The sequence below is a fragment of the Epinephelus moara genome, chromosome 4, assembly GCF_006386435.1.
Source record: "Epinephelus moara isolate mb chromosome 4, YSFRI_EMoa_1.0, whole genome shotgun sequence".
NCBI lineage: Eukaryota > Metazoa > Chordata > Actinopteri > Perciformes > Serranidae > Epinephelus > Epinephelus moara.
Window position 1 is genome coordinate 7,474,064 of NC_065509.1, and position 10,760 is coordinate 7,484,823.

At 41.0% G+C, this 10,760-nt stretch overlaps 2 protein-coding genes across 2 annotated transcripts in view; both read right to left on the reverse strand.

Annotated features, from left to right (window-relative positions):
- Positions 1-10,760, reverse strand: part of spdl1 (spindle apparatus coiled-coil protein 1) — a 581,008-nt gene that overhangs the window by 135,919 nt on the left and 434,329 nt on the right. The gene's annotated exons all lie outside the window — the stretch shown is intronic.
- LOC126389354 (zinc finger BED domain-containing protein 4-like) lies at positions 932-2,087 on the reverse strand. The gene is made up of 2 exons (XM_050043006.1): positions 1,887-2,087; positions 932-1,578 (listed from the first exon to the last, which is right to left on the reverse strand). Exons 1-2 carry the CDS (start codon positions 2,033-2,035, stop codon positions 1,095-1,097), a joined length of 633 nt encoding a protein of 210 aa, XP_049898963.1. The 5' UTR covers positions 2,036-2,087; the 3' UTR covers positions 932-1,094.

A 10,760-nucleotide genomic window follows, 5' to 3' on the forward strand; every position in this document is an offset into this window, starting at 1 on the left:
AAGTGCTCACTAACACAGATTTAGACAGATTTGTGAACAATATTTGTGAGAAATGGTCTTTTGTGTGTATAGAAAATGTTTTAGATCTTTGAGTTCAGCTCATGAAAAATGGGAGCAAAAACAAAAGTGTTGCGTTTATATTTTTGTTCAGTGCATATAAATGATACTATAAAAAACAAATATGTAGGCTTTACACGATCAGGATTTTAGGGGCCGATCACCGATCACCGATCAGAGAGTTTAAAAAAAACGATCACCGATCCGATCACGTGAGGAAGCAAATGTGTCTATTTAAATAACTTGTTTACCCGTATTTATACAGTTTACTGAGTATCATAAAAAGGATTTTTGTTGACATTTTTTGTCCTGAACTGAGACACAAATAATGGGCACAACAACTTAATTTATTGTAATTAAGTTACTTTAATGTAATTAAATTACTTTTCAAGTATACTGCAAATACAGGGCAGTAATCTGTCTCAAACATTCATATAACTCTATGAACTTATTTACAGTCACAGTAGTGCAAATGAAGGCAGTAATGCTCCCTCAAAACATTCATATATATATATGACTCCAATTAACAGTAACAGTAGTGCAAATGAAGGCAGTAATGCTCCCTCAAAACGTATAACTCCAATTAACAGCCACAGTAGTGCAAATGAAGGCAGTAATGGTCCCTCAAAACATTCATATATATATGACTCCAATTAACAGTAACAGTAGTACAAATGAAGGCAGTAATGCTCCCTCAAAACGTTCATATATACATGTATATATAACTCCAATAAACAGTCACAGTAGTGCAAATAAAAGGCAGTAATTCTCCCTCAAAACATTCATAAATGGCACTCAGGTGAACAGAAAATATGGCACGGCACCCAGGCCAGATATATTTCCAAAAAATAAAATAAGTAAAATGTCTGTATAGGAGCACTTAAATAAAATAAATAAAACAAGTAGCAGCCAAGTATATGTACTAAATAAAATGTAAACAATGCTCCCCCTCCCAGGCAAAACAAACATTATTTTAAATTCAGAAAAGGAGGTTTAAACTTGCTGCTATATTACTTAGGCTACATAAATGCCTATGCCTATTTATGCATCAATGGCAGATTCTTTCTAACAAAGAGGAGCATCTCAACTTTCTTGGCTGAAAGCCTGCTTCTTCGATCATCCAGGATGTTGGATGCAGCACTGAACAGGCGCTCACTGTCCACACTTGTGCAGGGTGCTGACAGGTAAGCTCTTGCAGCAATGGTGAGGGCAGAAAAGCGATCCTGATTGGCTCTCCAGTAAGCCAGTGGGTCAGCATCTCGAGAGATGACTGGCTCTGACAGGTAGAGATTCAACTGAGACATTGCTGCAGTGGCCTGCTGTGGCCTTTCTTCTTGCATGATCTCACCCAACATCGATGACAAGGAACCAGGTCGTGGCATCTTCTCAGCTGGCTCATCTGTGTTGTTGTTGTCTCCAGGTTCTTGTCCTTCATCAGGGCCCGTCTGTGTAGCCAGCAGATCTAACAGCAGCCCCCGTGTGTGTGCCTTCAGCTCTGCAGAAAAGCATCGATCCTTGTACCTTTATTAAAACAAAAATAATAAATAAAATATCACATTAATTTAACTGGGCATTTGTTCTTTTAGAGCAACTTAAAATAAAACTGTAACCAAATGGTCCATTAGTTACATTGACACTGAGGATTTTTCTGTGTAAAACTGTTTTACTGTGTAAAAGCCAAATATATAAGATAGAACAGATATTATTCAATTAACAGAACATATGTTTGCTGTTCTAAATGTGAGTGTTAGGCTAATAAATAACATTGTTTTATTAAGTCAACTTAAGTATATTTTGCAGATTATTTTAGGCTAAATGTTTTTCCTCACCTTGGGTCTAATAGAGTAGCCAAAGTGTAGAGGGGCTCGTTTTCAATCCCATCAAATCTCCGGGTTACAGCTCTCAGCAGTTCGGCTTTTGTGGTGCCCACACCATGATCTGATGGGGAATCTCTGCTCAGGAACCGTTTTAAGGCCATCACAGATGGGATCACATCAGCGGCAGATGCAGTGGATGTGCTTATTGCCCTTGTGAGCTCCTCAAATGGTTCCAGGATTTTTAGGATGTTTTCTATCAGACCCCACTGGTTGGAATTGAAGGAAGCAGGAACTTCATGCTCGGCTCCAAAAGCAGCAAGTGCCAGTTTTTGCTGCAGCAGACTTTGGAGCATGTAATAGCTGCTGTTCCACCGGGTGGCAAAGTCTTGCTGGAATTTTTTGACATCCTGGCCCAGCTGCAGCTGCACGTCGTGGAATGCACAGTACGCTTGAGGGGAGCGTTTGAAGTGCCCGATGATACGTCTCCCCGTAGCAAGGATGTCTGACACCATGCGCTGTGCCAGCAGCCCATCATGGACAGCCAGCTGGAGTGTGGTAAGGTCGGCAGTCCTCCTTCTCGCGTGGCTTTTGCCATGTTTGCGGCATTGTCTCGCAGTACGACATGAACCCTCTCTCTCGGAATCTGCCACACCTGGAGCATGTTGTTGTATTTCGTCACCAGCGCCACAGCAGTGTGTGAGCCGCGGAATTCCTGGGTGTGTAGTATTGCCGCGCAGAGTTTGAAATCTGGGTCAATCCACTGGGCGGTTAAACTAAGCAGTAACATGGGGCTAACATCTGATGACCAAATATCAGTGGTCAAACTAATCGAGGGACTGTGTTCTCTCAGAAGGCCCTTGACGTGAGAATGAACAACCCGGTGCAGCTCGTTTAGTCCGGTATCGCCACAGTATGAGTGCCCTGGGAGGAGAGCACGGATCGAAGTACGCCAGCAAGCGTTGGAATGCGGGGTTCTCAACTATATTAAATGGCAGGTCGGCCAGCACAATAAACTCCATCAGCTTTCTTGTACCCCCCTTTGCCTTCTCGCTGTCACGGCTCTACGGCTGGACACGGTCCAAAGTCGTTTGCTGTAGCCGCCTGGGTGTCTCTCTTTTTCCTTTTCTGCACTCCGCTTTTTGAAATCAGCATGCTCCTCCTTGTGTTCTTTCTCTAAGTGCCGAATTAAATTCGTTGTGTTAAAAGCTTTAGCAGAGTTTCCTCCACGATGTACTAAAACTTTACACAGGTTGCAGACAGCTTTTGTTGTATCACTCTGGTTCACGGTGAAAAAATTCCATACCGCCGACATGTTTGTTTACTTTGTTTGCAACCGACGTCGACGTGCCAAAGAGGGTTTTACGTGCGGCGTATTCTGGATTCTAAAAACTTTATTGTCCAGCACATAGTGACAGAGCTCAAAACATAAACGCCACAAAGACATAAAAACACATTTAAACTAGTGAGACGTGTCTATTTTGCTTTTTTTGTTAAAAAAAAAGTTTAAGTTTAATTGGTGTGAATGAGTGTTTTACGTCTTTGCGGCGTTTATGTTTTGAGCTCTGTTACTATGTGACGGACGGACAATAAAGTTTTTTGAAATTTGAATCAACAGCGTCACTAGCAAACGGTGCAGTCACAGTGCAGTTGAAACAGATCACAAGCCAGCTGCAACAGGAGCAGTTTCAAAATGACAATGACGTCATTGATCGGATCGGTGAATGAAGACTTTAGGGCCGGTCAGAAAAATTGAAAAAAATGTGAAATATCGGCCGATCCGATCAAGCCGATCCGATCGGAGGAAAGTCTACAAATATGTACAATTTAACTGTTTCAGAATTACAGTGCAGAGTAGTTTTGTGCAGGAATTGCAAAAATATTGATCAGAAAAAGCAAAAGTTACCAGTATAAAAAACATATGCAATACACAGGGATGATAGTCCAAGATGTGCATCACTTTAAAGACAACTAATGTTTTTTTTCAACCTGGGCCCTATTTTCCGATCTACTTTTGTCTAAATGAGTGATGGGATGTTGAATATTTGACATTTCACCAGTATGAAGCTAGGGCTGACCTGCCTGCAGCCCGTGAGCATGCGCTATATTAAATAATAGGGCACTCAGACAGCATCAAACAACGCCAAAATACGCCCACTATTTATACCATTGTCGGATAATTATACTAACAATCCGAGCCTATCTGTGTGAAAAAAATGCACTTTTAGTGGACGTATTTTGATGTTGTTTGACGCTGTCTGAGTGCCCTATTATTTACGGGCTGCAGGCAGGTCAGCCCTAGCTTCGTACTGGAGAAATGTCAAATATTGAACATCCTATCACTCATTTAGACAAAAGTAGATTGGAAAATAGGGCCCAGGGTGAAAACAACATTAGTTCCCCTTTTACACATAGAGACATAGCCTCCTGCCAGAGGAGAGTGACTCAAAAAGTTTGTGGCCAGGGTGGGAGGGGTCAGCCATGATCTTTCCTGCCCACCTCAGGGTCCTGCAGGCATACAGGACCTGGAGTGACGGCAAATTGCAACCAATCACCTTCTCAGCAGACTGAATGATACACTGCAGTCTGCCCTTGTCCTTGGCAGTGGCAGCAGGGTACCAGATGGTGATGAAGGAGATATGGATGGACTTGATGATAGCAGTGAAGAAGTACACCATCACTGTCTTTGGCAGATTGAACTGCCAACAGCTGCTGCAGGGAGTACATCCTCTGCTTTTCTTTTTTGATGAGTGATACAGTGTTAACTAGGGAGTCACTCAGGATGATGGGGGTGAATGCTCTTCCAAAAATCCACAACCATCTCCACTATTTAAAAAGCGTTGAGCTCCAAGTTGTTTTGTCTGCACCAGTTATCCAGATGGTTAATCTCCCACCTGTAGGTGGACTCATCCCTACCAGATATGAGTCTAGTGAGGGTGGTGTGGTTTGCAAACTTAAGGAGCATGACAGACTGGTGACTGGAGGTGCACAGAGAGAAGAGACAGAAAAGGATACAGCCTTGACAGGAACTGGTGCTGATGGTCTGAGAGTCTGAGACTTGTTACCCCAGCTTCACTTGCTTCTTCCTGTCAGACAGGAAGTCTGTGATCCACTTGCAGGTGGAGTCAGGCATGTGCAGCTGGAAGGGCTTGTCCTACAGCAGAGATGGAATGATTTTTTTATTTATTTTTTTTAAATTAAGGTGGGACAGGACAAGGCGCTCAAAAGACTTCATAACCACAGGGCGACCTAGTCTGAGTGGGCGGAAGTTCGCTGCAGAGATCAGCCTCTCATTGGGCGGAACGAGCCACCCGCTGAAGTCCCGCCCTACCACCTCCAGTTGTCACCATCCACAGTGTCATCTTGATGTTATATTATATCTGAATTAAGGGTCTAAAGACAGAGGGCTTCATATGCTGTACAGATTCTTAAGTCCTTAAAAGCACATTTGTAATATTGGGCTATATAAATTAAATTGACCTAACTTGACTATAATAGATATTGTGGCAAGATATCCTGCTTGGACCGAATTTTACACTAAACCAGGTGACATCACCATCCAGGTACCACCAGTAGTGGGGCAAATATTACTTATATAAAGTACAATAACTAATGTGTATATTGACACAGCAGAAATGTAATGTAGTTTTGCATATGATTTTTGAGAGACAAGAAAAATGCAATTTAAGCAAGAATACTGACTTTTAACTGAAGTAACAGGAGATGGAAATTCATTTGTTAAATGATGGAGATGGATGGCAGGGGAAAGCAAATTACAGAGGGAGGAAATAGAAGAATGAAGGAGGAAGAGAACAGATAAGTGTTTTATTAGACAGGCCATGAACTTTAAATATTTAATGAAAAACAACTCTTAAAGAAAGTAGATTATCTTACTTCAGAAGTCAAAGGCTCATTGGTTTCAAGTTTGTGATTATTTGTGAGATTGTTTTTTTGCTGTGGCCGTTTTACAAAACATCTTAATACAGAGAATTTATGCAGGAATAAAGCGGAATAGACTCTAAATTTGGCGCCAACACAGTGAGTTTAGCTTCACCGTCAGTCCAAGCTCTCATCTCTAAACAATTTTCAAATCTCAGTTGTCCTTAAAGTCATGAGATACTCTGTGTATCAATAAAACTCTTTTTTCCTAAAGTTGTTTCAACACAAGCCCAACAGATATAGTCAATTTCAGCCAAGTCATTCAGCTGTCATTCTGAATTTTGCCAGAAACAAATGGTTTGTGTCTTCTCCTATGTATTTGATCCAATCTTCACCATATGTGAAAGGAAGCATCTTTGGATGCCTAAACTCTTCAGCTGTGGCATGCCAATGGATTTGGCAAGAAAGGAGGTAAGCCGTGCCTGATCAAAGTCACAATTGCTCAGCAGAAACAGAAGTCCTTAATGAATCTGTACACAGATTTCAGCGGTCCTTTAACAGCGGTCTTTTGGCCCACAACTTTTGACACTTTTCATACAAAAAGATGAAAAAAGAAAGATGATTAAGAGTTAGGTGAATACAGTGTAGATATTTTCAGTCAATAAATTCCACTGTTTTAATGGTAGAGTCCTAATTTAAACTATCCAGGGGGACTCACAGCCCAATATCCCTATAGAAATTATGCTTATATATGCAGTACATGCTTATATCCAGTGCCAATATTCAGTGTGCCAATACAAGATGTTGCCGCTGTTAACATAGTGCAGTGAAACTGAAGTTGTAGCCTGTTAAAAGCTTTGATTCTGAAAGCTGGTGCAAAGTTCAGTGTCAGATCAACCAAATAACAACTAGTTCTATACATAACCATACCTTTAAGTGGCGTATGAGTTGTCTGGACATGACTCTCAACATGGAGGTGGTTGAGCTGGCGAGCAGCCATTAGTGCTAACTACATAAATAGTGCTAAACAACACTAATGGTGCTGACAGAGATTCAAGATTCATTACTTTATTGCCATACAACTTAGTTGTTAGGGATTTGCCTCAGTGTTCTCATGACTACAAAAAACAATCATAGCACAACAGTCAAGACACATAACAGAGCTAATGGTGTTAACAAGGGGGGAGCAGGAGGGTGGGCACTTCACCTCTGCACCGCCAACCCATTTTCATTCCGAAGGTGTCAAATACTGCCACTTGGTAAGTAGTTGTGGCATCAGACACCGTCAAAAAAAGACATCCTTTTGTGGTACACCATTGGGTGATGTCAGTGAATAACACCACCAGACGGCGCCAGTATGAAATGCAATTTAAGGAAATTGAAAGTCCCTACAGGGCGGACAGGAGGGGCAGAGGATGGGTCCAACAAACATGGACTTTCACTTAGAAGCCTGCTGTTCGCTTCCTGTATGAATGTTGAGCCAAACCATGTTTTTTTTCGAAACCTAAAAATGCAAGTGCAACAAAAGCACATGGAAATATACGTAAATCAAGTTGTTTTACCGATGTTGTATGTTTATTTTGAAATCTAACAACTCAAACAACATAAACGGTACATTTCCTATGAAAACTAAAATGTATATTGAAGACTCAATGCATGTAACAGGTGTAAATTGACACGGCCTCCCGGAATGTCAATAACAGATGCAACCAGGGTACCTAGCATGTCATATTTAAACGTGGAAGTCCACTGACTAAACAGCAATAATTGATGAATTGGGAATGAGCAGGCATGGTGGAGCAGTGGTTAGCACTGTCGCCTCACAGCAAGAGGGTTCCTGGTTCGAACCCATAGTGGGGGAGCCCTTCTGTGCAGAGTTTGCATGGTCTCCCCTTAGGTGACTCTAAATTGTCCCTAGGTGTGAATGTGAATGTTGTCTGGCGATCTGTCCAGGGTGTATCCTGCCTCTTGCGCAATGTCAGCTGAGATAGGCTCCAGCACCCCTGAGACCCCTTACAGGATAAGCTGTTACAGAAAATGAATGAATGAATGGGAATGAGAACGTTTTGGCAATGCTGTGATTTCAGTGGCAACCACCGTATGAGCGGTATGAGAAGCCAAGCGCTAGCCAGTGGAATAATGCCAATACAAATAATTCAGTAATCTCAGAGCTCGGATTACAACGAACACAAAGGGAGCGTGAGGGCCCCATTACTCCACTCTATCTTTACATCGCACATTATTGCATTACATTACACAGCACTTTGCCAGACATGCTGAGATGCGAAAATAGTGTCACTGAACACTGTCGCTATTGATTGTCCTGCATGGCTGTCAGACTAGGTGAGTTGGGCTTACCATATGGGGATATACCAGAGTAATTAATAAAGACAATTTGGACCAGGTGGGGGGACTGCATTTGATAGAGATAATTCTGAGTACAATAAGTAAGATGGACAGTAGAGTTTCCTGCTTTTTCTTATTCAGTTTTGTTTCAAGTTAATTTTCCACGTGTTCAATGTCGACAAATAAACTTTCAATGGAGTACCGATGCTACGCAGTGTTGGTCCACAAAGAGAGAGCTGACCGAGAGATGGCTGTCCGATCAGGGCCATGACAGCGGGGATTCAAGTAGCCCGACATCCCTTACCTTTAGCCTGCGGAACGCTCACTCTCTGGTTATATATTTGAATGGGCAGTCAAGCCCTGGAAGCCCTCGACAAGTGTTTGCCAAAAGTAATAATATCAAGTCCCCAGCATTGTGTTTGCTTTGACAGTAGGCAGGATATGAACTTAAGCTCTCTTTGCACTCTGATTATTCACACAACTACTCAATCAATTTCTCTGGCTAAAACTAAATAGAACATCCTGAATTCCTCTTCCTGTCTATGACAGCAGATATTCAGCTGTAATCACTGTTGCCTTCAAATGCGGTCGATACTTCTCAGAAACTAGTTTGTTGCAAACATACTGCTGCCTTTAATCCTTCCATAGTTGCTACTGTAGGCTATATGTTCTGATGATTTAGAGATACCAAGTTAGTAATGATGGCACTGAACACTGACGAATGTTATTAACAAAATTTGGGGGTTTGTAGTTTTATCCAGTATTAACTTTCAGTTTGGCAAGAAGGTTCAGCTTTTGACAGTTTAGGTGTGACATGATAATTTTGACTTCAATTAGATGATATTGATCAATACTTTTTGTCTATAGGATATACAATGCAACTACATAATCTAGGGCTGCCACTAACGATTATTTTCATTGTCGACTAATCTGTCGATTATTTCTTCGATTAGTCGACTAATCATTTCATCGAAAAATGTGTTAAAATGTTGAAAAATGTCGGTCTGTCTCGCCCAAACCCCAAAATCACGTCATCTAATGTCTTGTTTCATACTCATGCCAAAGGGTTTTAGTTCACTGTCACGGGAGAGTGTGTAAAGCTGCCAATATCTGAACGTAAGAAGCTGCATTAAGAGTATTTTGGGGTACTTTTATAGTACTTTTCTATGAAAAATGACTCAAACCGATTAGTTGACTACTAAAATAGTCACCGATTATTTTAATAGTCGATTAGTCATCGATTAGTCGACTAATCGTGGCAGCCCTAACATAATCCCAGTTCCATAATACTTCTTTGCACAAATTCAATTGTTATAATTTGCATTTGGGTTTGTCCCCTTCATCTCATTTAACAGGCACATTAAAACATTCAAACCCATGTGTGTTTTGAAGTGTGATACTTGTTACTTGGATTCCAGGTTCAAAGCAGGAGACGTTCATGGAGCAGCGTGTTCTTTGAATTAAAACTTCATGCATCAGTTCAAGGGGGTTGAATAATATTTGAGTTTGTGACTGAATAAATACTTTGAACATTTATGCAGTTCTGTCACACTCGATCTGTTATTGCAGAGATTTTTCTTCATCTTCCCTTTTGGCTGACAAATATGGCAGTAAAGACAGAAGCAGGAAGTGGGCTATATCTCAAAATTGCTCAGTGGGTATACATGTCCTAATTGTACCTGTGTGAAGTGAACACGGCATGACATGGTTTTGCTCGGCACCTTGTAGCTATATTTGTCAGCTACAGATGGAGAGATGCAGGTGCACTGCTATGGTTTCCATTACAACCACTAAACAGCACATAAACATCCTAGCTGCTCTCTACAATATTACTTTTGTCCTCATGTGTGGTCAGTATAGCACTTACATGAGTGTAACCTGTGTACAGATTACTGCATTCAGTGTGTTATGTGTCTAATCAGAGAGCATTTTCTTTTCTTGTAGGAGGTAGGTACATTTACTGCTGTGAGCATAATAGCCCAAAGTAGACATGTCGTCACTCACCTCATACAAACCACAGACTTAGTCTTCTCACTTGATAATACTCCACATGATTCATCTGAGCATTTCTTAATATATAAAGGAAGGCACAGACCGGCAGATGATTAAATTATGTCAGCTTGGCTTTGTCAGCTGCCTGTACACAATACACATAACAGAATAACAGTGTGATGACGTGGGGCATACTTTTGTCTTGCAATAGGTCATTGTATTTATGTTTTCTTTCATCTACAACATTAATAAACAAATCATTTTAAATGTAATTTTGATTTGGACAAACTGGCTAGAGTGTTTGATCAGAGTACATTAATAATTTACTTAAAACTCTTTACCAACCTTATGCACATTAATAATTTGCTAAATATTTGTAAGAGTTTTAGCCAATACACATACACTATCAACTTATCCTCATACAACAGTTTGTATGATATCCTACGAAATAGTGTCCAACGAATGATGCTACATTCTTAAAGGAACAATAAGCAAAATTCATCATTTCTAGAATGAAGGAATTAAAAAATTGCTATGTGAAGAACTAGAGGTGTCATTTCATCTGGAGTATAGCATGACCTCACACACCCTCTCTCTGTGTTGATCTCCAGCCCCTTGTTTACAAGCCGGTCCGGCTGCGCATTCATGTACGTTCATGTGAATCCCCCCCAC